A 26,208-nucleotide genomic window follows, 5' to 3' on the forward strand; every position below is an offset into this window, starting at 1 on the left:
TTATGGGATATACTGCGCAGTAAAAGGTCTGTCGATACAGACAGGTGACAATTGCAAGAAAAAATGCTTTACCTCCACACCGAGTGGATCTGGTGGCTCTCTTCAGCTGTGGGAGGCATTTTGCTGGCTTTGGATCCATTTGTCCCCTTAGAGAGAAGAGTCTCTACAAATCAACGTCAAGTTGTTCTGAGTCATCAACTGTCTCATATGATGAAACATCTCTATCCCAATGGGTGTGATGTCCAACAGAATAACAGTGCCCCTTCCATTGGGCATGAGGGGTCACTGAATGGTTTGATGAGTAAGAAAATGATGTGAATCATATGCTGTGGTCTTTACCAGATCTCATCCCAGTTTGACACCCATTTTGGATTGAAGTATTAGACAGCTGTTTCCGCCATCTTTTGACCATCATCAAAACAAATTATGAGGGAATATCTTTAGGAATCCCCACATAGAGTTCCAGAGACTTGTGGAATCAGTTGGCCTGGTACTACCAGACCCAAATTCATGAATGGGATAGGATCTGGCCTCGCTCCATCGGGGCTTGCTTCCTGCCGTTGCACCCTAATGGCCATAGACCTCGTGTTAATTTTGAGACTATTGCAGCAGCCTTTAACCATTTGATGTTGACAAACACATGATTTATATTGCGAGCCGAAACTCACCAAGCTGTAAAGAACAGACACACTCCCCCAATGTGAGCAGTGTGCAACGCCACGTCGGTATAAATGACCACTGCAGAGTAGGTAAATGTAAGGACACGAGGATACAAGGAGCATTGTTCTTGCTTCGGTTTCATGTCCTCAAAATATTCTGGTGTTGCTAAAACTGCTTGTATCGCTTCTCCTAGCTCTGCCACCACCACCATTGTTGACTTTCACGTCATCGCACTTAGCCACCCACAAGGGTTGCAGATTGGTCCGTCCTTAAAAGGGGGCAGTGAGCCTTCATGTGAAAAGGGTTTCCAGACTGTAATCCCAGTGAAGACTGAAGCTGTGAGCAATAGGTGGGCATAGCCTAACGAAGAGTCAATGCAAAGGGGCAGTGAAGCTGGTACTTAGACATATTATGCTGGTTTTTTTCTCTTTAAATTATCACCTGTTTGTATATAAATACACACTATATATTTATTTTCATTGGGTGGAGGGGGGGGCAGAAAATACAATTTAATGGAGGCCCAGATGTTTTATGTAGCCAAATGGGTAAAGTGGCAAGTGAGATTTGTGCAGCTGACCATAAAACAGCAATGGTTTTCTTTTCAGTCACAACTCCCATGTGGCTGGGACAGTTAAGCTTTTTTTTTTGCCAGTAAAACAATCATGGTTCAACCTTTATCAAAATGAGGATGTTTGATATTAATACAGCAGGAGACTGCATACACATTTTGCTTATTTAAATAGATGTTTCTCAGGCCATGTTTTAGCCTCACAATAAGATCAATGAAAGATAATCCATCCATCCATTATCTATACCCGCTTGATCCTGAACAGGGTCACGGGGGGGGGGGGGGGGGGGGGGGGGCTGGAGCCTATCCCAGCTCACTTTGGACAAAGGCAGGGTTACACTCTGGACAGGTTGCCAGTCCATCACAGGGCTAACACATAGAGACAGACGGAAACAAAGACCATTTACGCTCTCATTCACACCTAAGGGCAATTTGTAGAATCACCAATTCAAATGTGGTGCATGTTTTTGGATGGTGGGAGGAAGCTGGAGTACCCGGAGAGAACCCGCACAGGCACAGGGAGAACATGCAAACTCCGCACAGAAATGCCCAGGCCCGGATTCAAACCCAGAACCTTTTCATTGTGAGGCAACAATGCTAACCATTGCACCACTGTACCGCATGAAAGATAATACTAATGTAATTTAATAAAAGTTGGCCAGGGGCTGGCCAATATGCCAATATGTAATACACATTTTTTTTTTAGATTGTTTAGTTTGATTAAATCGTAAGAGACTCCCTCTCATTTGTTCTCTTGGGGGAAGATTTGAACAAATATATATACCCGTTGTCAAAGGATGCTCACTTTTCTTGCATTCTGCCATAGAAACACATTCGCAAAATCATGTAAAAATAATTTAACAGGAACTGTTGCATTTAATATTCTTGGGCAGGATCTGTAAAACCTACCGGTTCAAGACTTTTACAGCAGCCCACTCTGCAGTCGGACCTGAGATACAGTGTATATATATCAAATTTGAACTTCCCCATCGGCATCAGTCAATTAAAGCATCACATTCTGAAAGAGTGAAGAAATATCCCCCTATTTATACTTAATATTCGGGCAGTCATATGCAGCCAAATAGATATATAGAATAGATAATTAGAAATTATGAAATGAGATAAGGAAAAAGGGTAGAAAAATATGTGAAAACACGCTCATCTTAAACCCTTTGAATCCTTCCAACTGCGATAACTCCAGATGGACAATTTTACTCGCTGTTTTCTGCCTTTTGGTGACTGTGAATACATCTACGCGGTTATAAAACCTATATTCTTCTGATTTAATCAGTGCTATTATCTCGCCTTACCCACTTCTTTGTATGCTCTTGCGGTGGCAGCTGGCAGATTTCCCTGGCCCTAATGGCCTCTTCTCGGGGTTAATGAGGGCCTGTTTCAGACCCCAACACCCTGCAGGATTCCCTCATTAGAGCAGAGATCGAACCGGTGGTAGGGGCCCTTGGCGCCACAGGACTCACATTACTTTATACGTTGCCTCACCGGTGGTCTTTGCCCTGAGTCCAGGTTTGGCTTTGTGAACCAGTGTTAATAAACCAGAGAGGTGGTGAGAGGTTACACACTGATGTTACACAGCCAGTTATATGGACAGAGGTGGATAGGTTGAATAGGGGAAGAGGGTTCATTTACGTCGTGTCATTGGCACCCACGGTGTAGGTGACAATGTACATGCCGAGGTCAGAAATTAATGGGGGCTCAGGGTGATAATGCACTTGGAAGTTCATAAAATGACGGAAATTAAAAAATCTGGGTCAGAAAAGGCTTCCACTAATTAGGAGTGCTCTTTCTTACATTTTATCCTCTTAACATTTTAGTCATTTATCTGCCAAATAGTCTCAATATCAATGTGCTTTTGCCACTTGTGAGCTAGTGGAGGTGGTTTACGGTCTCAAAGCCAGCGTTTCAGTAAATCTATTGAACCATTAAAAACAAAATACACAGCCTGATTGAATAAAATGGTATCAAAATGTAAAAATACAAGCTCCTCATAAATAATGTGTAAACAAAAATAAACGAGATAAAAAAAAAATCAAATGAAGACTGGGAATTGAAAAGTATAACTCTTATTCTTTAATGTCAATCATCATTTTGCAGCTGTAGAAAATAAATATTGGTTTGTAATGATAAAGAATAAAGAGAATGTAACAGCAGTGAAAATGTTTCATATCACAGTGATTGAAATGGCCTCAATAAAAGATCTCGTGTAACAAAGGGATTCCGCACCAACTAGATGTCTCGTCTTCGGTGCCATGGTAAAAGCAGACTGCAGAGGTTACCCGTTCACAAAATAGGTTGGCAAGCAGCTTATCAAGCCTCACAGCAGAGATAAAATTGTTCTTTGCAGTATATTTATTTCATTGTGTTCAAGTGCTCTGGTGCACAAAAACTCTTACTGAACTCAATGAAAAATATTTCAGTCCCTAAGAGTTTCAGATTTCTTGAGTGTATCAGACAGAGGGGCAATCAATAAGCAATCACTTTGTTTGAATAGAAGACGGACGTACTGCAACACCACCGACAGCATTTACATAGAGAGCACTTAAATGGCTGCTTTCATTGTAAAATGCAGTCAACCTAGACCTAAATACAACATATTTTTTATGATAACGTGGTGTATGGCTATTCCAATATTATATCAGCTGCACTGACAAGTACAAAAAAAAGTTCAAGACGAAGGCACCTCTGGACCTGAATCAGTGGTCCCAGATATTTGATCAATACAGCTATGATATGACATCTTCCATGTTGTTTCATATAACCCTGTATGAACACAGGTGTGGGCTCCAGATCAAGCTGCTCTACCACCAATTGCATCATGTAGATGCATTTTATCCAGACATGTTTTACTTTTTTACATGCTTAAAAGTTTGAAAACCAAGCATGAGTAGAACTTGTATTGTTCAGTAAAATATTACTCAAAAAATGTAGATGCACAATTTAAAAGGGGGAACTCTACCAGTTTTACAAAGACTATCTACTGTATGTTGCAGAAGTTCCTTTAAGCCTTTTGGAGGGAACTATACACAAAATCTGACAAATGGTACTTTGGGCTGAAGACTGCATGTTTGATGTGAGAATACTAGATCTCTGTAGTTCACTCCTCATCTCCGTTTAAGGTCTGGAGGCTACATTAACCTCAACTAGCACAACACACCTTCCTTTCACAATCTCTACTCCCAGATGCAGCAAATGTATAAATATCTAGCGTCATAGGCGGTTCTTAATAAATCTTTTCAGAGTATCAATCAAGACTGGAACATTGTTCGCGTACCACGAATTGAAAAATCTATCATTCACTCATTGTCAGGACAACAAAGAACCTAAATGCAATTTTTTTTTTAAATGATCGATGCACATAAAATGACGTAATAACATGTCGACTCATCAGTTATGTGTAGAAGGCCTTCTTTATTTATGTTTTTACCTTATGGTCTTTTTTCTCTCTTTTCTTTTCAGGAACGAGAGCAACCCTTTACTTCAAATCGAAGTTGAACCTACATCAGACGTGAGTCCTTCTTTCGATCTCTAAGTGTGACCTGTGTGATACTTTGAATGTGCATGTAAGTTTCCCACTTGTTGCTTTACTTCTCTACATTTTTGTCAGTGATATCTGAGTGAAAATACTTGTGAATCTGAATGAAGACAAAACACATCACCTGTCACAGTCATTTGCGTTGCTGTCTCATTTAGTATAATTTGTCTCAGCACCCTGAAGAGCCTCCAGGTAAGTTATGCGTCAAAAGCAGCAAGAAGGAAAAGACGCATCTTCACCGTTCGTCATCGCTGTTTCAATAACAATGATATATTTTGAGGAAATGCGATGCAGATTGCTTTGAATGATATTCCAGCAGGCGTCTTTGAATAGGTCATTTTCACTCTTGCAGTACATTATGTTTAAAATCAAATCAAAATGAATCAGCCAGTTTTTCCCTCTGGTGGTTTTCGCTTTTCATAACTCAGTTTTTTTTTTTTTTTTATCGGTAACAGCTGCAGTCAGTATTTCAGGCGCACACAGCGAGGCATAAATTATACACAATTTTATATAGAGGTAACATACACTATGTGTAATCTATCTATCTGTCTGTCTGTATCTAGCAATGTATAAAATGTCTGATACCTCATGGTATTTCAGACAGATAAAGAACTGAGCTCATCCAGGGAATACATGATGATATTTGGTTTCATCTGAAACTCCTACTAAAGATAGTTTGGAGAAGCAGATTGTACTCCTCCAGCTGTTGAACTGGATTTGTCATATTAATTGGACATCTTGGTAGAATATTTTAACACCACTTCTTTGTTGTGCGTAAGTTTTTTTTTTTTTAATCACAAGCACATCTGTGAAACGCAGGCTTTCAGCTACCAAACAACAGCTCCGTTTTGCTTTGTTACAGAATGACAACGACGAGGACTCCGGCGATGAGTTTGAGGAGATGAATCTGTCGCTCCTGTCGGCGCGCAACTTCCCGCGCAAGGCCAGCCAGACCAGCATCTTCCTGCAGGAGTGGGACATCCCCTTTGAGCAGCTGGAGATCGGAGAGATGATCGGCAAGGGTCGCTTCGGCAAGGTTTTCCACGGACGGTGGCACGGCGAGGTCGCCATCCGCTTGATCGACATCGAGCGCGACAACGAGGACCAGCTGAAGGCCTTCAAGCGCGAGGTGATGGCCTACCGCAACACCCGCCATGAGAACGTGGTGCTGTTTATGGGGGCCTGCATGAGCCCACCACATCTGGCCATCATTACCAGGTAAGGACTGGACATGCTGTGTTGTCATAACTCAGTTTAATGTCCACAAACACTGATACAATACTCCACTGCTACCATTAAATCATATTTTGGCTCTTGTCACTTAATGGGTAATAAATATTAATCTTTACAGTGTTTTGTTTTTGTGAGTCATACAGACATAAACATACAGTGCATACAGTACATCAAATGCATCCTCTGATTTACATGAATTATAGTGCATTTATAATGTCACTGTGGAGAATGAATATTGTCTCCACTACATTTGTGTGTGTTATTTTTGTTTTCAACACACCTCTGTTTCCTCTGATAATTGCAATTACAATGATGTCCATCAACAAAGTAAAAAAAATTAAGCATATTTTAGTATTCAGAGTGACTCTATAAAGAACCTGTAGTTTCTCAGTTTTCAACTCTGAAGAATCAACAAATCTAATAAATACACCATAAAACATGGAAAAAGTGCAGTTCATTTAGAGTATAAAAGGCAGCTTATTATGATTTTAAACAAATGCACATTTCAGCTCTGAGAGCTGAAACCAAAACATTATGAGGAATTTAACTAGAGTAACCAGGGTAACCATACTGCAGCAATTCAATAAAGGCCATATACATTTTTCAAATCTAGTTGAGTAATTAGATTTACTGCCTTAGTTTTTATATTGGATCTATATAAGCAGAAGTGTGCATAACCAACACTGTCATCTCAAAATATGTGTAATTTAAAATGTTGCCACTGAAATTAATATAACCACATTTGAATTGTATAAAATTACATTATACTGAATGAGATAAAGGAATCTACTGCTGTACAGTATGAAATACAAATTTGCATTAAATTAAAAGTGTGGATAATGCCCACTAAAGTGTTTTAGGCTTGGCAATTATCTTTATACCCTTACAGAAAAAACACATGCATTTTACATGTGCAAAACCTCTTTTCTGTATGGGTACACTATCGACGCCCTACACACTGATCAAATGTGTTGAGAAAAGCATGTTTAATTAACACTAAAGCTGACAAATTAATCATATTTTGATCCTCATTAAGACATGAACATAAGCAATAAACACATTGGAGTAGACTACCTTAAATGCAATGAATAAAAATGTATTCTATTTACACACATGCTAGCATTTGACCAATCAGATGGATCCCTGGATACATGGGCCATGGCAATGATGTTCTGTTGAACTGGTATTCATGTGCATTTTGTTCAAAATAATTTATTTCATGTCTTTATTCGGTGGGCACAAGCTATTCACTGTTTGTAGTTCATGTATTTGTGTACATATTCAAGCAGAAGGACATAGGAACTGTATAGCTAATATGCACACTTTGTACATTTATCATATCGTCATTACAGTATTGTTATTGCACATCGTAGATAATGTCCAGGCCTAATTGCCACACAGGTAATTGTATGTTTCAAACGAAGAGAAAAGAATGAAAAATCATTAAAAAAAACAACAACTGTATTTTCATGGGTCATGTGTTCATCACTTGAAGACCACTGAGACTCCTGAAAGTTTACATCACAGCTCTGAAATCAGAGGTCTGCTCTGCTGCAGACCTGTTAGCTGTGGCTCTGTGGTTCAGCAGCTGTTTGGCCTCCGCAGTAGGTCCTTTTCCCCTGGCACTCATTTTAGATCAGCCACAGATCTGCGTCCTTACAACCCGATGAGTTTAGAGTGGTTGACAATGAAACTTGCGGAGGTTATGATCAGAGCAGGATGCTACTGTTGCTGAATAGGTGAAGCACCCACTCTTCACAGCAGTGGTGCATTTGTCTTGACTACAGCCTGACAGCAGATAATGAAGGCGTACAGGGTTGGAGTGAATGAACTCTCTAACGTAGTGAGACACCCTTAATTATTTCACAGATAAATGTTCATATTTTTGCATAATTTAAAAAGTATTTTCTCAGTTATAACAGGGAAGACGGGGCTGTGTTCTTGTTAAAGAACATCACATGGAAAACTCTCATTTAATTAATTAGCAGAGCTAAAAGGAAATTGTTTGGATATTTGCCTTTTTCCCAATGCTATCTACACAAGCTGCGAACAAAAGAGGAAGTCTCACAAAGAAATAATAATTTGTCCTTTTTTATTTCCTGTCTTTTCTGTTTTGAAAAGAGAAGGGGGAAATTATCGCTGGATTTGTAGTTTTACAGCAGAAAAAAAAGCTTTATGCACAACAAATGACTCCATTTCCATCCCATTCACAGTGTCGTATGTTTAAAATAAGTGATTGTATGATGTTTGAGATGTGTGATTGCCTTTGTTATCAGCTGAAATTGCTGTGAGTGCAGGGGAGCTGAAATCCAGAAATCTTCGCTGTTGATTGCTGAAAGTAATAACAAATGTCAGTGCAACAGGTGGCTTTGTTATCCATCATATACTCCGCTGCTCCTATTACACTGGTGACAAAAACCTAACGAAAACATTCAGTCTTCATCATACTCCTGCAGCCAAAAGTACAGCATCTGTAACATGAAACCAACAGGAGGTGTATTAGTTTATTAGGGATGTGGGATTTCAGGTTGCATTAGTGGAAACATAAATATTGATTGCTTCTTTTTCCCTTCGATTGTTTCCTTTGTCACGACTGTGGATTGATTTTGCAGATCGCACAGAACATAGGGTCGTCTGTGATGTTGCTAGTGTTTTTTTTTTTTTTTCATGGAAATGGCATAATTACTTGATTTCAAAGCAGAGAGGTGACTTTATTTCAGCATGTTGAGGTGCCCTCATTAGCTTTTCATCATCTTGACTTCCATAAATTTCCGCCTCTCTCTCCTGAGCATAGATTATCTACACCCTGCTTTTCAGAGGTGCAGAGGTGTCACAAGACATAATGTTTGTCTAAAGGTGTCAAGCGACGTGACACCAAACCCGTACTGTAGACTTCATTTCTGTGTTGGAAAAAGGACAAAGGAAGAGAGCTGCTAAATATTTGGCTTCTGTCAGGTTGTTCGTAGGATGAATATGCATGAACTGTTAGCTTCAGGTCCTTTGTTGGTCACCTGCGTGGCACAGTCGGGGTTGAGGTCTTCAAGTATGAGGCAGGGGGTGGTTGTAGACCTGTCTATTAAAACGCAGTTGTGATGGCACCCCTCCAGAAATATGACACTGCTGAGCTGAAATGCAGCGTATCAGTTTCATCCTGGCACAGAGTGGGTTTATGTTTTGAATGAAGACATTTTATCTTCTAACGACATCTCAAATTCACGTGCATGCTCTCACTGAAACTTGAGGGCAAGCTTGTGTTTTAGTTAAAAGTGAAGTAAAACACACTGAATAGAGTTTGACTGATACTGGATACTTTTGGAGCCAATGCCAATACCAATGTTAGCAAATTCTGATATCGATCAAATTGTGGAAATCAAACCATTGTTACCTGGGGCAAAGTCCTATTTGGATTTGTAGTAGAGCACACTTGTGATGTGCGCATGCACGAGCGGACACATCGGCCCATGTTGTATCTTGTTTCTGAGGTTGTGTAACCACTATTCATATGGCGGAAATTTGACATACAATAGTACATTTTCATCGCTTCAATTGAATAAAGTCAACATGATATTCATGCTATTTTCAACAGTTGTTCTGGATTACTCATCTAAAGTGTTATTGCCACCTTCTAGTTACAACACATCACTGCAAATGATTCAAAATAAAAGCCTTGTTAAGAAATGAAGGGTCTCTGTTTATTGAAACACTCAAGGGCTTTTAATTTGAAACAGATACAGGAAGTGTTGGGTGTGTCTTATCAGTTTAATGCAGTAATTTAAACAGGGCAAACAGGAGCAGATCAAGAGAACTGCAAACATTTTATTCATTCACCTGGAGAATAGAGTTGTTCAGGTGCACTTTGGTAGCACTATACACTAATGCTTGTGACAAAGACATGTAATAGAGGAAAGATATTTTACACTTTAATGATACACTTTATTGTCCAAAATTGCATCAGTTCATTTGAAATAATAAACGACATAGGGAACATAATAACTATAAATAACTATAAAAAAAAAAAATTACTCCAAGCACCTTTTACTGTATTATGTTCTGTTAAAAAAAAAAAGGTTTCCGTATCAGACAACATATACGCCAATATCAATTTATCTGTGATAGGCCAATATCAAACCATAAAATCGGTTGTAACCTTGAACAGCTGAGTGGTTAGATGCATTAGAGCAGCTGATCAGTGTTTCGGTTTGTGAAAAGGGAGGAAACACCTAATGCTGCCTCAGGGACTGTATCAGTATTCCATGAGGGCCTTTAAACTGGACGTTCAGTCAGAATCCAGAAACTGATTACGTAAGACGTGTCTGACTGACTCAAGTCGAAATGTGGTGCAGTTTGAATGTTGTTACCTTTACATCCTGTTGTACAGACCATAAACATGTCAGCCTGCTGAGATGTAATTTATTGTAGATATGCTAAAAATATTCTTTGCAAAAGATCTACATGATTGTCATCAAACTTGTAGCGATATGGCGCGAAGCCATCCTCGCTGGCAGTTCAGTGAAATTATAAAACATTTGACACAGCAACTAAAAAAAGGAACAATATATAAGTCATACTTATTTTATTTATCCCTGATTTATTTTGTTAACAAACCAATAGAAATATGTAACAGCAAAAATAGAATACATTTTCAGACACTTATCTTATGTGACTATTGTGTTCTTAACTTTTCCAAGTCACAACAATGGAGCACTTTACCAGTTGTTTTTTTTTCCTCCTGCTTACATGGTACTCCAATTAGCAGGATGACAGAAGAGCAGCATTCAAAGTGAACTTGATGCTCCGTAGGGTTTGTCTTGAAGAAGATTAATGGAAGAAGGATGCTTCATTTTAACTTCTTTGCAGAACATGGTTCTGCTCCTGTCAGTCGTGTTCAGCTACTTCCATCCATCACCATTGCTTCTTTATAACTATGATAAACATCCGCACTTTAAATATGGAAACATACCACATAATGGAACAGGAGTATAAAGGATGACCAAGAAGAAAACAGCTGACATGGACATCAGATTATAATAAAGAGATTAGAAACGATGCAATATGACCATCACGGTTATTTGTCTTAAACCTACTTTGACTGCCCGTTAATGTTCTCTGAAAAAAGCTGAATTAATTAAATTATTCTTTAAGTTTTGACGATTCTACCCTATAATCCCTGAATTCTCCTCTTTCTTTCAGCTTGTGTAAAGGCAGAACACTTTATTCTGTGGTGCGGGATGCCAAGGTTGTCCTGGATGTTAACAAGACCCGACAGATCGCACAAGAGATGGTCAAGGTAAAAGAACTCAAAGCTGATTTCCCAGAACACTTCAGTGGTGCACATCATATTACAGAAGCGTCACATCTTCCACTCTCCCTGTCCTCAGGGGATGGGCTACCTCCACGCGAAGGGGATCTTACACAAAGACATGAAGTCCAAGAACGTGTTTTACGACAACGGCAAAGTCGTCATCACCGACTTTGGACTCTTCACCATATCTGGCGTTCTGCAGGCTGGCAGGTAATTATGTTCAATACACATCAGAGAGAGGGGCGCTCTTTTTTTTTTTTTGCGTGTAGAGTGCAAGAAGTAGAAGAGACAGACTGCCATTATTTTTAACACATATGGTGCAGAGACGACAGCTTTCAGTGGATGTAGTGGATACGCAAATATTTACAAAGTGACAATATGTCAGCTTTGTTTTTCATGTATTTTCACACAATTGTTTAACCAATACATTCATTTTGAGACCATTTAATCATAAATATGAATGTATTTTAGATCTTTCGATACATACGGTATGAGCACATTTGCTGTTATCATATGTTGTTTCTTGCCGCTAATATCCCTGCTGCTCTTTAAAACAAAGTCTGTGCTGACAATGTAACATGTCTAATTTACACGAATGTGGTCAATTAAGTGAAGTTTGGTGGAGAATAATTGAAAACTTTTGTCATTTTTCCATCTTTACTGTTGCCATGGAAAAAAATTCCACTTGTCCAGTAAAAAACGCAAACGCTCTTAAAGAGAGGAGTTCAAGGGAGGAAAAAAAAAAAAGCAGGTGATGGATAAGCACAGAAATTCAGTCGTGGTTGGACACATTTGTCAGTACAGTCAGTACAAACAGTAATGTCATATAAAGAAAACGGTGAATCACTGGTAATCATCAAAGTGCTATAAATTGCCTTTCAATCCACAAAACACCAAGAGTAAATTGTCTGTAATTTACCATGTCATGGCTGAGCACACCAGTAATCACATATTGTATCCGCTCAACACTGACTTCATGAGGACAGGGCTGTCCTCGACGTCCCAGAGACTGTGTGGAGGTAGTGAGAGCCTGTTGGAAACAGACCCGTGAGACTGTCTGAATACACCTACATCCAAAGGATTATATTAACAATAATATATTTCATTTAAACAATAAATACAAATATAATGTCAATTATACTAAACAGATTATGTTGCTAAATTAGTCTAAAATTTTACACTATCTGACAAATCACATTATTATTGAGTACAATTTTTCAGTTTGTAAAATACACATATTTATTTTCTTGCTGCGACCTAGATGAGAACACTGACACCATTATCATGTCTGCGTGATAAGTGTAACATTATGAGCAGCAGTTGCTTAGCTTAGTTTAGTATAGAGTCGGTAAAAAGCGATGAGTGGTATTTCACAGCTGACTAATCTATTTGATCTGATCCCTATAAATAATTATATTATTTTACCCAACAACATATCCGTTAACATCAGGAGAGGCAGTAATATACATATACATACACATAACATGAGATTACCAAACACCAGCGGTGTCCAAATCATTGAACGATGTAAAATTTAAGATCCAAAATGATATCTCACAACTTGACTGGTCCCAAGAACCACAACAAAGAAGTATGCGTTTTTGATGAATATAAGTGCCAGCAGTGAGGCCAAAACTGTGTATGTACAATTTCAAAACATGACAGCGGCCCAGATGGAGTGAGATGATGACACGTCTTTGCTTGTCTCTTCCTCTTCTCTCATTCATTGTAGCGTTACAATTCAGTGGGCTATCGTCGCATCTAATGCGCCTCCAAACTTATACTCTGCAGTTTAACACAGATTGTGACTTGATTAGAGCCATTCTGCAGTGTGACAAAGTTACAAGGTTGTCATTAACACACAGACAATTTGATGAATTAATTAACACATTGTAATAGTTTCAGCTCAAATGTAAAAGATGATGTTATTGAAATTACAACAATATGGCAGTGATGCAACTGTAAAGCTGAAAGCTCACAGTTATGTGATAATTGAAAACCATCACAGGCTTTTCTTATTGGGGGTATCTGTAATGACAGTGTGTTATAATGAAAATACATCGGTGTAAAGACTCGGCAGAATGACACAGCAGATCAATAAACACTGACACATCTCCGTCTCCACATTTTCTCTCTGCAGCCGGAGAGAAGACAAACTGAGGATCCCCAACGGCTGGCTGTGCCACTTGGCACCAGAAATCATCCAGCAGCTCTCTCCGGACACAGAGGAGGACAAGCTTCCTTTCTCCAAACAGTCAGATGTCTTTGCTTTTGGGTGAGTGTCCTCTTGCCAGATGCCCTCCTGTTTGTTTGTCCAGACAGCGTCTGAGCGCGGACGATTATAGCACACTGTTGACAAACCCCAAATATGTGTGTCAATTCAGTAAACTCCTATTGACTTTATGGAGCAGTTTCCTAAAACTCCTCATCATATGACAAAGAGTCAGCTCTCATTTATAGGTATTCAGATCTTATTATAGATGAAGATTGTCATTGCTTACTGAAGAAAGACATATATATTGTAATAACCTGATATTTTAAAAGACAATTTTGTTTGTTATTTTCAGACTTTAGATCCAACTTTTAATCATTTAATGAGAGCAGATTAATATTTTTAAAATATAATTACTTAAAAACTATGATTTTGACAAAGACCCCAATTGGCCTACCTGATTAATAAGCAGTGAAGTCATTGTGACGTGGCTCATATGTTTTATGAACGGACCCTTGTTTATAATGGAGGTGGGGGAGGATGTGTTGCACAAATTAGCAATGTTGGCTGGAAGACAGCTGGATACTGGGGAAGCTGATTCAGTGGAGAGAATGACGCAAACCCAGACCGAGTTACCTTCTGACTGAATAACTGCAGGAAGAGGTTAAAATGCATGAATGGCAAGGAGACACAGGAGTCAACTCACAGGAGGCTTGGACAAAGGAGCAGAGAGGAAAGAGTTACAAATAAAGCAGCTTTCTGGTTGAAGGTATTTACTAGGCGAAGGTCTCTGCTGCGTGGGGGTCATCATTTCCATGTTCAGCAGTTCAGGTAAAACAAATGGAAGAATTCAGTCGTTACCAACTGAACATTGAAAGGCCAGTTCAGACCAAAGAATCGCGACAAGATTTTTACAATTCGCCACGAGACATTCTGAAATCTGCCAGTTTACACCAAACCAGCTAAATGGGCAATATCTTTCTGTACTTCTTTTTAACTGACAGATTTTCTTTTTGGTGTAGCTACCATCACAGCAAAGCATGTAATACACCTCCCAGTTAACTATAGAGTAGTGTGTCTTTTTGACGGTATCAAAAGTAGACATGTTTTCTTGTTTCTAACCGGAACCACGTGGCCACCATGAGGCAAAAACATAACACAGACACAAAATCGTCTCAGGGACTGGTGGGTGTATTACACACTTTGGTGTGACGTGGTTGTATCATCTGTAGCTTTTTAAAACATGAATGAGGATAGTGATAGTGAGTTATAGCAACAGTTGCATTTGTAGTAGTGAAAATGTGAAAGAACGTTTAAAAAAAGAAAATAAGGGTTGAAAAATTTGAGTCACCCATGGGTGCTTCAATAGAATACCCAGGGTGTTTATGCAAATTTATGCTATGAGTTTGAGACAGGAGATCTCCCATTCTGTCAGTTTCTCCGTTCTTTTTCCAAAACAGTCTCCTTGTTCAGCAGAGTTCTTTTCTCGAGTCGCTGTCGACACAGTCAGCTGGCTCAAATTGAACTGAGACGGGTCGTTCACATTGGTGCAACTTTTTCTTGCAATGTTCCTAAACAGTCTGTTTTGTTGCAATATATATTTTTCGGGCAGATGTAGTATACAGTATATATTGTTTTGCAAAACTACTCAAAATGTAACAAACATGAGCTCATCCTGAATCTCTTCTGTCAAAAATACGTGGTATTGGAAACATTTTGACCCATATCATCTCAATGATTACCTCACTTAATACATACAAATTGCTTCTCTGAGTGTCACTCAGGTTTGTCAAACTGAGGTATTCTCCATCTCCTCCTCTGAAGCCCAGCTTTAAATTTGTCCTAAGTTGATTAAAAAAATCCCCCATGGCTCCTGTTCTTCCTCAGCTGCCATTACTGATTCATTTGTGGGGGTGGACCCTGCTCTGTTGACTCCTAACACAATTGCATTTTCAGATGGTCCCCCATATGGAGGTTTCATCACTATATTATTCTAGAGGGAAGAAGAGTGAACAATGTCCAGCTGCTCTGTTAGCCCTTGTGTTACCTAGAGGTGACCCCCATGGCTGGTTTTGCATATTCATCAACAATCAGCCGTCAGTTTTTTACTGCACTCCTGGTGAAGAGCTATTTTTACCTGACTCAAACTTGCCTTACAGCAGCAGAGTGAAAACAACATATTAGCACAGGGAAGGAGTATGCAAATTTTGCATGAATAGTAATTAAAAATGTATTGTTTCTGTTGCTTCTGGATGAAATTATTCTTCAAAACCTGGAAGTTGAAGACAAAACTCATTCACACAATAGATGATTTGGTGTAGATCCCAAACCAGCTGTGCAGAATCATCATCTGCAGCTGCACATGAATCTGAAAGCATTCAGTTAGATGGTTAGTCATTGTTGTGACTGAAATTCCTGCCTGGTCGTGTTTGCACTGGCCTGGATGTGAACCGTCCTATTGGTGTGTTCCTGAAGACGGTGGTATTGTTCTCCTGACCAGACAGTCCAAAACACTGACCCGCTCTGTTCCTCTGTCTCCACAGCACCATCTGGTTTGAGTTACACGCACGTGAGTGGCCTTACAAGAGTCAGCCAGCAGAGGTGATCATATGGCAAATCGGCAGTGGGATGAAGCCCAATCTTGCCCAAACCGGCATGGGGAAGGAGATATCAGTAAGGGCTTTTTTCATATAAATGTGCCACTATTCATGAGTCACTCCTTTCAAAATTAATTGCTGCAGAGATTTCATGTTTAAGCACTCTTTGAATCTTTGACTCATTTTGCTCCCACACGTTCTGTAAACTTAAGACATTAGCTTTGCGTGGTAACTAAAATAAGCAATCTAGGGCTGAATTCACAGAAGCGTTCCTAAAGTTACCAAGGAACAAAACTTTCTGAGAGGACAGTTAGAAACCTTCCAGCCAGCATTATTTTTATTTTACATAGATTCACTTAAACAAGCTTGCATGAAGTTTAGTCGGATCTGCCTGGGTGCCTGCTAAATCATTCTTTATGTGGTTGTAAACTTATGTCATGAGTCACACAGAAAGACAGCAGAACTTGAAGTTGAAGACAAAATTAATTCACAAAATCCATGTTTTTGCGTAAATCACAGTCTAGCTGTTCTGAAGCATCATCTAAAATACTCAATTCATACACAGCTCTTAATAACCGAGCCCATCTTATTTTGAAGATCTCTCTCATTAGAGTGATTTGCTCTCGATGCAGGCTCATTTGTGGGTCTGAGATTTTCTAAAAGTTGACTGGGAGGCAGAACCTTTAGCTACCAGGCTCCTCTCCTGTGAACCAGCTCCCAGTTTGGGTGTGGGAGGCAGAAACCATGTATACTTTTAAGACTACGTTTAAAACTTCCTTTTTTGATGAAGCTTAAACAACTTTTCCAAAACAGTTGGGATGCTGCTTAAATCTAAATAAAAACAGATTTTGATCATTTGCAAATCAAGTAAACCCATGTTAGTTGAAAGTAGGACAAAGGCAATATATCAATTGTTAATTTTTTGGGGATTTATGAAAAATATGTGCTCATTTTGAACTGGATGCCAGTATCACCTTTCAAAAAAGTTGGGATCAGGCTCTAAAAATTGTGTAATGCTAAAAGAAACACCTTGTGAAACATCTCACAACTAATTATGTTAACTGGAAACAGGTCAGTAACATGATGAGGAATAAAAAGAGCATTCCAGAGAGGAAGAGTCTCAGCAGGGAAGATGGGGAGGCAATCACCACTCTGTTAAAGATTGTGTGGGCAAATAGTGCAACAATTTAAGAATAATGTTCCTTCACCTAAAATTGCAAAGAATTTGGGGATTTCATATCAACGGTACATCATTTCATTAAATGATTCGGAGAATCTGGAGAAATCTCTGTATGCCATGGACAAGGCCGAAAACCAATATTGGATGGTTGTGATCTTCGGGCTCTCAGCATTAAAAACAGACACAATTCTGTAGTGGAACTCACTGACTGGCTTAGGAACTCTTCAAAAAACCTTTGTCTGTCAACACAATTGATCGGTGTATCAACAAATGCAGGTCAAAAACCATGAAAAGAACATATGTAAACATGATCCAGAAACACAATTGCCTTCTCTGGGCCCAAGTTAATTTATGATGAACTGAGGCGAGGTGGAAAACTGCTTGTTATCAGCGCACAGTTCAAAAGCCAGCATCTGTGATGGTATAGGGATGCATAAGTGCACACGGCAGTGGTAGCTATCACATCTGAGAAGATACCATTAATACTGAACAATATATACAGGTTTTGGAGCAGCATATGCTGCCATGCAGACAAAATCTTTTTCAGGGTAGGCCTTGCTTATATCAGGAAAACAATGCCAAACCGCATTGTGCAGGTATTACAACAGCATGGCTCTGTAGTAGAAGAGTGTGGATGTTAAATTGGCCTGCCTGCAGTCCAGACCTGTCACCCATTGAAAACAATTGGCGCATCATGAAACAAAATATACGCCAAAAGAGACTCCAAAGTGTTGAGCAGCGGAAATCCTACATTAGGCAATAATGGGACTCCATTTCACTTTGAAAACTACAACAGCTGGTCTCCTCAGTTCCCAAACATTTACAGAGTTGTTAAAAAAAGAGGAAATTCAACACAGTGGTAAACATGACCCTGTCCCAGATTTTTTTGAGATGTGTTGCTGCCAAGAAATTCAAAATGACCATATATTTTTCATAACACAATAGAATTTCTCTGTTTCAATATTTGATATGTTGTTTTTGGTCTATTTTTAATAAAATATGGAATTATGTAATTTGCAATCCCTCGCCTTTTTTTTTTTAACCGATATTTTACACAGTGTCCCAGCTTTTTTGGAAACAGGGTTGTATTCAGGGCAGGCTAAAACAATCCTTTACTATGCTATTTTTTTGCTCTCAATGCACTTGCCACTAATGCATTATGTTATAACATTTCCTTAACTTTGATATTTTAACATGAATGCATTAATGTGATTGTCTATTATTTCATTGACTATAATAGTAAAGTGCATAACTTAATATTTTAGTTATGCTCTCCTTTGGCTCCTCATGCAATCTACTACAAGTTATTTTTAACTGTCAACTGTATTGAGACCATATTCCACAGTGGTTTTACACCGTATATGCAATTGAATTGAATATAATCTACAGCCGCATAAATCTGAGAGCATTGAGCTGGATGATTTTTCAGGCTTCACAACATAGCTATTGTTTAATTTTGCTACGTCAAGTTTCTTAAATGCCTCTGTGAGCCATGAGTCGAGGCCACCGCGGCTGCTACATGTCTTGCAGTGTTGATTCTGTGGGCACAATCAGGGCGCCAAACTACAATTACGAACCTCCAATTGTTTTTAGACCACCTGCGTGCACCTATCCCTTACACCACATGCTGTGTCTTTGCCTCACATCTCTACCGTCATGACTCATCTTCAACTGGTGTACATCATAGACTGAAAATTTTTGTTTTAGACCAAATAAAGAACGAAAAGTATATTTTCACCGAGTTGTAGAGAGTAAACTGAAATTATTTTCACATAAATATGTTCAGTAACTTGACATTCCCTGTGATACTTCTAAAGATGGTGACATGAAATGTCTGACAATGTTGTTTTCCATGCATCTGTGTCTTCCAGGACATTCTACTCCTGTGCTGGGCGTACAAGCAGGAAGAGCGGCCCAGCTTCTCCAAGCTGGTAGATTTACTGGAAAAGTTGCCAAAAAGGAACCGCCGCCTTTCCCACCCGGGGCACTTCTGGAAGTCAGCTGAGTATGTCAAATGAGTTAGGGACGTAAAACAGCAAACAATCAGCAACTATATATATAAAAAAAAAAAAAAAAAAAAAAAAAAAGCAGCCGCCATAACTCCACATAAATAACCCACCTCCTTAAAGAATGCACTGAATCCAAAAGCCAGCCCAGTGATGAAAACTGCCCGTGCTGTGTGTATTTTCATGGAATGTTGGCATGTGTGTGTACAGATAAGTTGACTGTCCAGTTTCTCAAAGCAGTTGGGACTCATATTTCCTTTGGTTTGATTTAAACCATACTGGATATCTTTCCTTTATCTTTTTTGTCTTTTACTATTGACTTGTTCCCTTCATTATATTTGGTTTATTTCTTGGATGTATCTTGCTTGTAACTTTCAACAGATCATCATCCTGGACTTAAAAAAAAAATAAAAAAAATACATGTTTGAGAACAAATGTAGTTCCCCCCCCCCCCCCCCCCCCATGTCTTACGCTTATTTTGTTTTGAATGAATGTAACTGTTGTACATCACATGTATATTTCCATAACATTGTCTTGCCATTCTTTATGTCTGTCAACTGTGTAGACCATTTTGTCAGCGTTACCTCATGGTCTCTCATGTGTGGATGTCCAGGTTACACGTTTGTCTGAAAGGTTTCAAACGTAAAGGTCCGGTGTATAGGATTTAGTGGCAGAAATGGAAAATAATAGTCATAGTTATGTTTTCATTAGTGTATAATCACCAGAAACTAAGAATCAATTTGTTTGTATTACCTTAGATTGAGCCCTTTTATACATAGGGAGCGGGTCCTCTCCCATGGAGCCTACCGTGTTGCACCACCATGTTTCCACAGTAGCTCACAAGGGACAAACCAAACACTGGCTCCAGAAAGGCGTTTCATGTTTTTCGTGAGTTTTGTGATTACTGTTGATTCTCTTACATGCTTGGACGGGTCGGGTGAAGTGAGAGGTATTCCATTGCAACCTCATCGCTAAATGCCACTAAATGCTAAACACTGCTCCTTTAAAATGCACTCTTATTTACACCGTACCATTTGAATGTGAAGAAGCCAGCGTCCCTGATTGTGTGGGGATTTGTAGGCCCAATTCTTTGATGGGAGACTGTTCTCTGAACAGCTTGTGCTTCGAATATTGCCTGTGAACATAAGCTAGATGTTTGAACAATAACAGTCTTCGGTAAAAAAAAAAAAAAAAAAAGGCGCCGGTCAGACCAGGACTCCCCCACTTGACGCTGTTTTGTGAAATTGCTGACACTTGAAATGTATCTCATCAACTATTGCAGAACTAATTACCGTTTAGAAATGCTGTCACTGAGACCCCTATCCCCCATTTCCCAGAAATAGGTTTATATTATTTTACTTTAAATAGGTTAATAATAGACACAGAATATTATAGATACAAATGAAATGCTAAAGCTTGCTACTGTTTAGTCAGTGCAGTAGTTATTTTATTCATTCAACACTTGAACTTTGTCGACCCTGATCACAAAGTACTGCAAGTTACACATTAGCCTTCAGAGTAGTGTGTCAAACTAAAAAAGGTTCTCATCTTTGCAATGATGTGACTGTTGGATACAAAAAGAGAGAAACCGTGTGTGTTTGGATTTGTCCTGTCACTGAGTTGCTTTAAAGCAGTGTTGTAGTCACCGAAATGGAACTTTTCAAGTTCATACTGACTAATCTTGAATGTTTATCAAAACAACAAAAAACAAAACATTTCTTATTATCTTTTACTTTTATGTTGTGTATGTTTGAGAACTACTATATTTAGTAGACAGTTAATTTCGTAAACAACACATTACAAGTAAAACGTGAAGATTTTAAATACAGTAAACATAAAAGTATAAAAGTACAAGCTTCCGAAAGAAATTTTCCAACCATTGACAAAACTTAAATTGAATGCAAAGTGAATTTTGGTGGCAGCTTACCTTGATTCAAAGCTGAAAGGAGATCAAAACAAACACTGGGTTCATGAAGGTTGGAGCTAATTAAAGCAAGACTTCTGCTGAACAGTGAACACTGGCTGCAAGAGACAGGGGATAATGCTAAAGTGCTAAGCTTTTGTAACAGCAGTGCAGGAGTGGCAAGATCAGTGAATTGGCTCAGTAACATTTATTTTGCAGCAATATTCATTTAAAATTTGCCAACATTAGTCTCCATAAGTTGGTCACACCAGACCAAGTAAGACTAGCGGCCAAAACTCTTTCGTGAATTGAATTGAATAAGTGTTTATTTCCTTGCTAATAAGTTAAACTTTTCATTTTTACGTTAGGTATTGTGTTATATCTCCTCTCAAATGTTACTTAGTCCTCCTTTTAAGCAACAAATCAAAAGGACAAAGTTCAGCTTAGTTTACAACATTTGCACTTTGCAACGAGCTGTTAGTAACCTGCAGCTAACATCTATATATGTACAGCTAAAGCATAAATATTTTTATGTTCAATCTGAATGCAGCTTGAAATCATATGCTATATAATTTGTGCAGCAGGCAACATTCCTGTCTGATGGGACATTAAAGGCCAGTGCCTGCAATTCTTCATAATTTTAATTGTATCCATCATTTTGGGATATTAAATAGGTTCCCAGTGAAGCGCTGTAACTTTAGATTTTTACACTCTAAGTAGAAAACAAACATATTTCATTAATCACTGCAATAATTGGCATGATTTTCACAGAGTTGATATTTTTGTCGTGAACCATTTGTTTCTAATTTCACATGACAATCTTTTATGTTCACCTGACATGATTTTGACTACAACACTGCTGTAGGGATGATTGCAGGCACATTTGAATATAACGTTAAACTCGTTATCTTTTTTTAAATACAACAATTTCTTTATTTACACAAACTCTGTGTGAATTATTGACTTGTTGCATTAAGGCAACATACATGTCAAAGTAAAAGTAACTTAAATCTGGCTGAACTTTCCCTTTAACATATCAGAAAAGACATATCAAGATACTGAAGACCACCCCAGGCCCTTTTTCTACTTCATGCTGTATATCAGAATATATTTTACATGTATGTTTTAGAGATATAGCAAACCTGAGTCATATCATCAAGAATTGGAAGCTGTGGCACCATTCAAGCTGTATACTGCTTTTGATTATCTCTAGCCACGTCGAATAGATAGAGACAATCCAATCATGTTAAATAGCCATTTTCCACCTCATATACATCTGCCAGTGTTGGAAAATGCATTCAAACAATCTGCTGCTGTTTTTTGGAGTCTGTCTGTCTATTTTGGAATTGCTGGGATTCAAATATTGTAAGTGGATCATTTATATTTGTACTGTTTACAACTTTCAAGTGCATGAGATGGACTATCAAAGATTGATTCTTGTTATGAAAAAAATAATCCTTCAACACTATATATAAAAAGTATGTGAGCATTTTTCTGATGAACTGTTGTCCATTGAGCAGTTTGATCTAAAATTTTATTGTCAGGCCTTGCAAAACTTTTCAACATCTTTGTTTGAGAGAATGATTGTTTCAGTATATTTATAGATGATATATTAGATTATATATCTAGCATTTAAATAAAAAAGAGTTACGACCTGTGCACATGCTAGAGTTGACAACAACCTGACTGGACAACAATCAAAGATATAACATTAGTGCCAAGTGTACATAACAGATTGTAGACTATGTTTTATCGTCACTTGCCGTAATATCAATATTCCTTGTGATTTTTTTCTTTTTTCTTTTGAATGTACAAACTGTGTTGTGTTTTTTTGTTGCCTTTGTTTTCTGTTCATTTAATTTCCTTTTCCTCCATTTTCCTTCTAATTGCATAAGCAATGATGCTGTGTTGTTTCTTTTCCTTGATTCCGTCCTTGTATTGTAGATGATAGCTCCAAAAGCTTGTATTTAATGATGCCTTATGGTCCATGGCTTAGTGATGAGTAGATTTTGATCTTTTATTTAGCTCTTTTATTTGCACTCATCCTTTACAAAGTGTATGACAATAAAAAGATGTTTTCATTTTGGATGTTTTCTGTTTCTTTTATGTCATCTTTTATATGAGTCAACCCTTATCCATATTTTACTTTGGTTAAAATGTTTAACTCGTCTTCATCGAGAAAATTTGGTAGATAGTCAGTGTTTGATCCCTCAATATTTATTTTAGTCATTTACGGTTATTTTCTCTTGCTCTGATTTTAATAAGTGCAACTTTTGATGGTATACTCTTAAATAGTCGTACTACAACCAAAATATGTGAAAAAAATATATTCTTTGATTATTGACAGTGGCTGTAGTCAGGTTGAACTCATAAACTAAACTCATAAATAAACACATGGAAACAAAACTAAAAAACATAGAAGCATTCTCGACATTAACATCCAGTTTTCCGTTGTTAAAGTAACTTTAAGGTTGTTATGCAGTGAGCAAATGTCAAAGCGGGCAACTAGTCTGTGAAACAGTGACCTAACAGGGAGCTCAAACAATGAATGCACTTTCTATTAGCTGATGAATATTCCCAGTTGTCCACCGTATGAAAAAACCTCACATAAACTGTAAAAAATACAAGTCATCGTGCAGCAGTGAACAGAAAACAACTAGAGTGAAAATAAGTTTGGACTGGTGTCCTTTCAAGAAACCCTTGCGTAAATAGGTTGAAAAACAACCTCTAGCCCTCGACAAGCCCTGACGACTGAACTGATGTTTCAAGGTTGAGGTTAAAGATAACTTCTGAGGTTTACAGGTTTATTTCCACTCTTTCTATCAGTGTACCTGTTTCCATGACATCCATGAGGTGGGCTTGGAAACGCTTCAGCCTGCAAGCATTTAACATCACAAAGATTTCACATTATCTTACTGGAAGCAGGTCAAATAAGAGTACAATTCAGTTGAGACTTAATTATTACTTTAAGTAATGCACAGTATGACCTCTAATTTAGTAATATGAACAGCAGCATAGATTAATAATTGGAGCAGAGCCAATAGAAATGAATAAATGTAATAAAAGTATCACCACCATGCAAAATTAAGTACAAGCACTGATTTGCTAATTTTGGTTGAAAGGGACATTTTTTGTAGCTGCCCTCCACGACAGGGAGAGTTGATTCATTCAAAACAAAGTTTGGCTGGGGAGTGTGACCTTCAAGACATTTACACCTGCCATCAAGCTGCACTCAGATAATTTGGAATTGACACTGCAATGTTATCGACTTGCAAGTGTTCACGTTTTCTGACAACACCAGCATGTGGGAGTTAAAAATACTGTCGCACTGACAATATGGGAGGCATCCATATTTGTTTTGTTTTTAAGTGCCAAGTCAGATATATCAGATCTTACAATTGTAATTATGACTTCTAATTTGGCATAACGTTGAATCCCGACACATACAAACATATATTAATGCAAAGTGTTCGTGCATGCAGAACACACTGTGATCAGGATGAGACTAGTCTGCCTTACACCGTGAGCAGATCTCAGCGAGATATAAATTCAATCTGTACATTGTCGCTACATTATTAATAAATGATAAAGCTGTTCAGTAAGTTGAAAGGTCACCTAAATTCTCTTCCTTCTAGCTTAAACTAGTTTGACACAAGCTGGAAGTTGCTATCAAAGACTTTCACCCAGATGACCATTGTTTGGGTTAAGTCAGCAATGATTTCTTTTACACAATGTAAGTTACTTAGTCTATATAACGAAACACATTTAACTTACGTGACGTGACTTATTTTAAACCCAAATCATGATCTTTTCCTAACCCTAATTAAGTGCCTAAATCTAACCAAATTGTAACTGCGTCATATTTATCACAAACCATTACCTTTTCCTTAACGTAACCACGTTGTTTTTTATGCCTCAGCCTATGGTATCTTCCTTTTTAAGCCTAGGTGAGGCAAAGTGTGACACTGACACGGTACCATCCCCTTGGACTGACACATGCTCTAATAGAAAAGCACAGGGTAAAGGCTGGGCGCTCCCCTCTAACAGATGTGGGCAGTTTACCAAGTGTTTGTAAAACCAGCCAGTTAGCCAAGTGTTTTCTCTTGTAAAACTAAATAAAAGTAGTTTGGAGGTTTTGAAAGGCAGTGGTTGAGGCAGTACCAGACTGGAAAGAATCAGAGCTGACCCTTCTTGTGGATTTTTCTTAAATTTGCGGTCATGCTGTATTATTTACATTTATACCTGGTTGAAAGCCAATCACAAGCCAGAACATCTACAGATGTGGGCTTGCCTATCTGATTGCATTGCAGGGACAAAGCAGTCAAATTTGTCCTTATTCAGATAAGATCTCATTGCCAGTTCATGTTTCATTTGTTAATGCCAGGTGTTAACGGGGTCTTTAATATCAAAGAACAACTCTCTCAACTTCCCAAAAATCTGCATGTAATGGCTATTTTGTGCAACTTGACTGGAAGCTCGTTTGGGGCAAATATTTTTGAAAACCAAGAGTGTTATTTATTATGTTATCTTTATAAACTAAATGTCGGGTGAAATATCATCAGTGAAACTATTCAAACTGGACAAATCCTGAGATTTTGTGTATTTCTGTCATTTGTTTCAACTCCTCTGTGAGCGAGCTGGTACGCTGATGATAGTGTTTTTTTGTTTGAGTGTGAGTGTATCATACAATGTTAAACGTGTGACTCAGTGTTGAAGAGGGATTGAGTTAGTGAGGGCATGGAGCAGGATAATGGAACAATAGATAGATAGATAGATAGATAGATAGATAGATAGATAGATAGATAGATAGATAGATAGATAGATAGATAGATAGATAGATAGATAGATAGATAGATAGATGAGAGCTCTACCCATCTGTGTAGCCAGTTCTTCTCCTTCTTCTCTACCTCCTACTCTGAAGTCCAGCCTCGCCCACCGAAGCGTAAAAAAAAAATCCACATCACCCAATCTCAGGAAGGCCTGAAGCCCATCAGACC

The 26,208-nt window shown here is 38.4% G+C and overlaps 1 protein-coding gene across 1 annotated transcript in view; it reads left to right on the forward strand.

Annotated features, from left to right (window-relative positions):
- The window catches only part of ksr2 (kinase suppressor of ras 2), a 105,431-nt gene extending 82,134 nt beyond the window's left edge, over positions 1 to 23,297 (forward strand). Inside the window, 7 exon segments of the mRNA XM_069138386.1 lie at positions 4,703 to 4,751; positions 5,641 to 5,996; positions 11,202 to 11,298; positions 11,390 to 11,523; positions 13,454 to 13,588; positions 16,069 to 16,198; positions 19,174 to 23,297. Coding sequence (XP_068994487.1) covers positions 4,703 to 4,751; positions 5,641 to 5,996; positions 11,202 to 11,298; positions 11,390 to 11,523; positions 13,454 to 13,588; positions 16,069 to 16,198; positions 19,174 to 19,320 — 1,048 coding nt within the window. The 3' untranslated portion in view covers positions 19,321 to 23,297.
- Positions 23,298 to 26,208: the final 2,911 nt, after the last annotated feature.

This window comes from Embiotoca jacksoni, unplaced genomic scaffold, assembly GCF_022577435.1.
Source record: "Embiotoca jacksoni isolate LCO1_2020_lvr unplaced genomic scaffold, fEmbJac1.0.p SCAF_8, whole genome shotgun sequence".
NCBI classification, from domain to species: Eukaryota; Metazoa; Chordata; class Actinopteri; family Embiotocidae; genus Embiotoca; species Embiotoca jacksoni.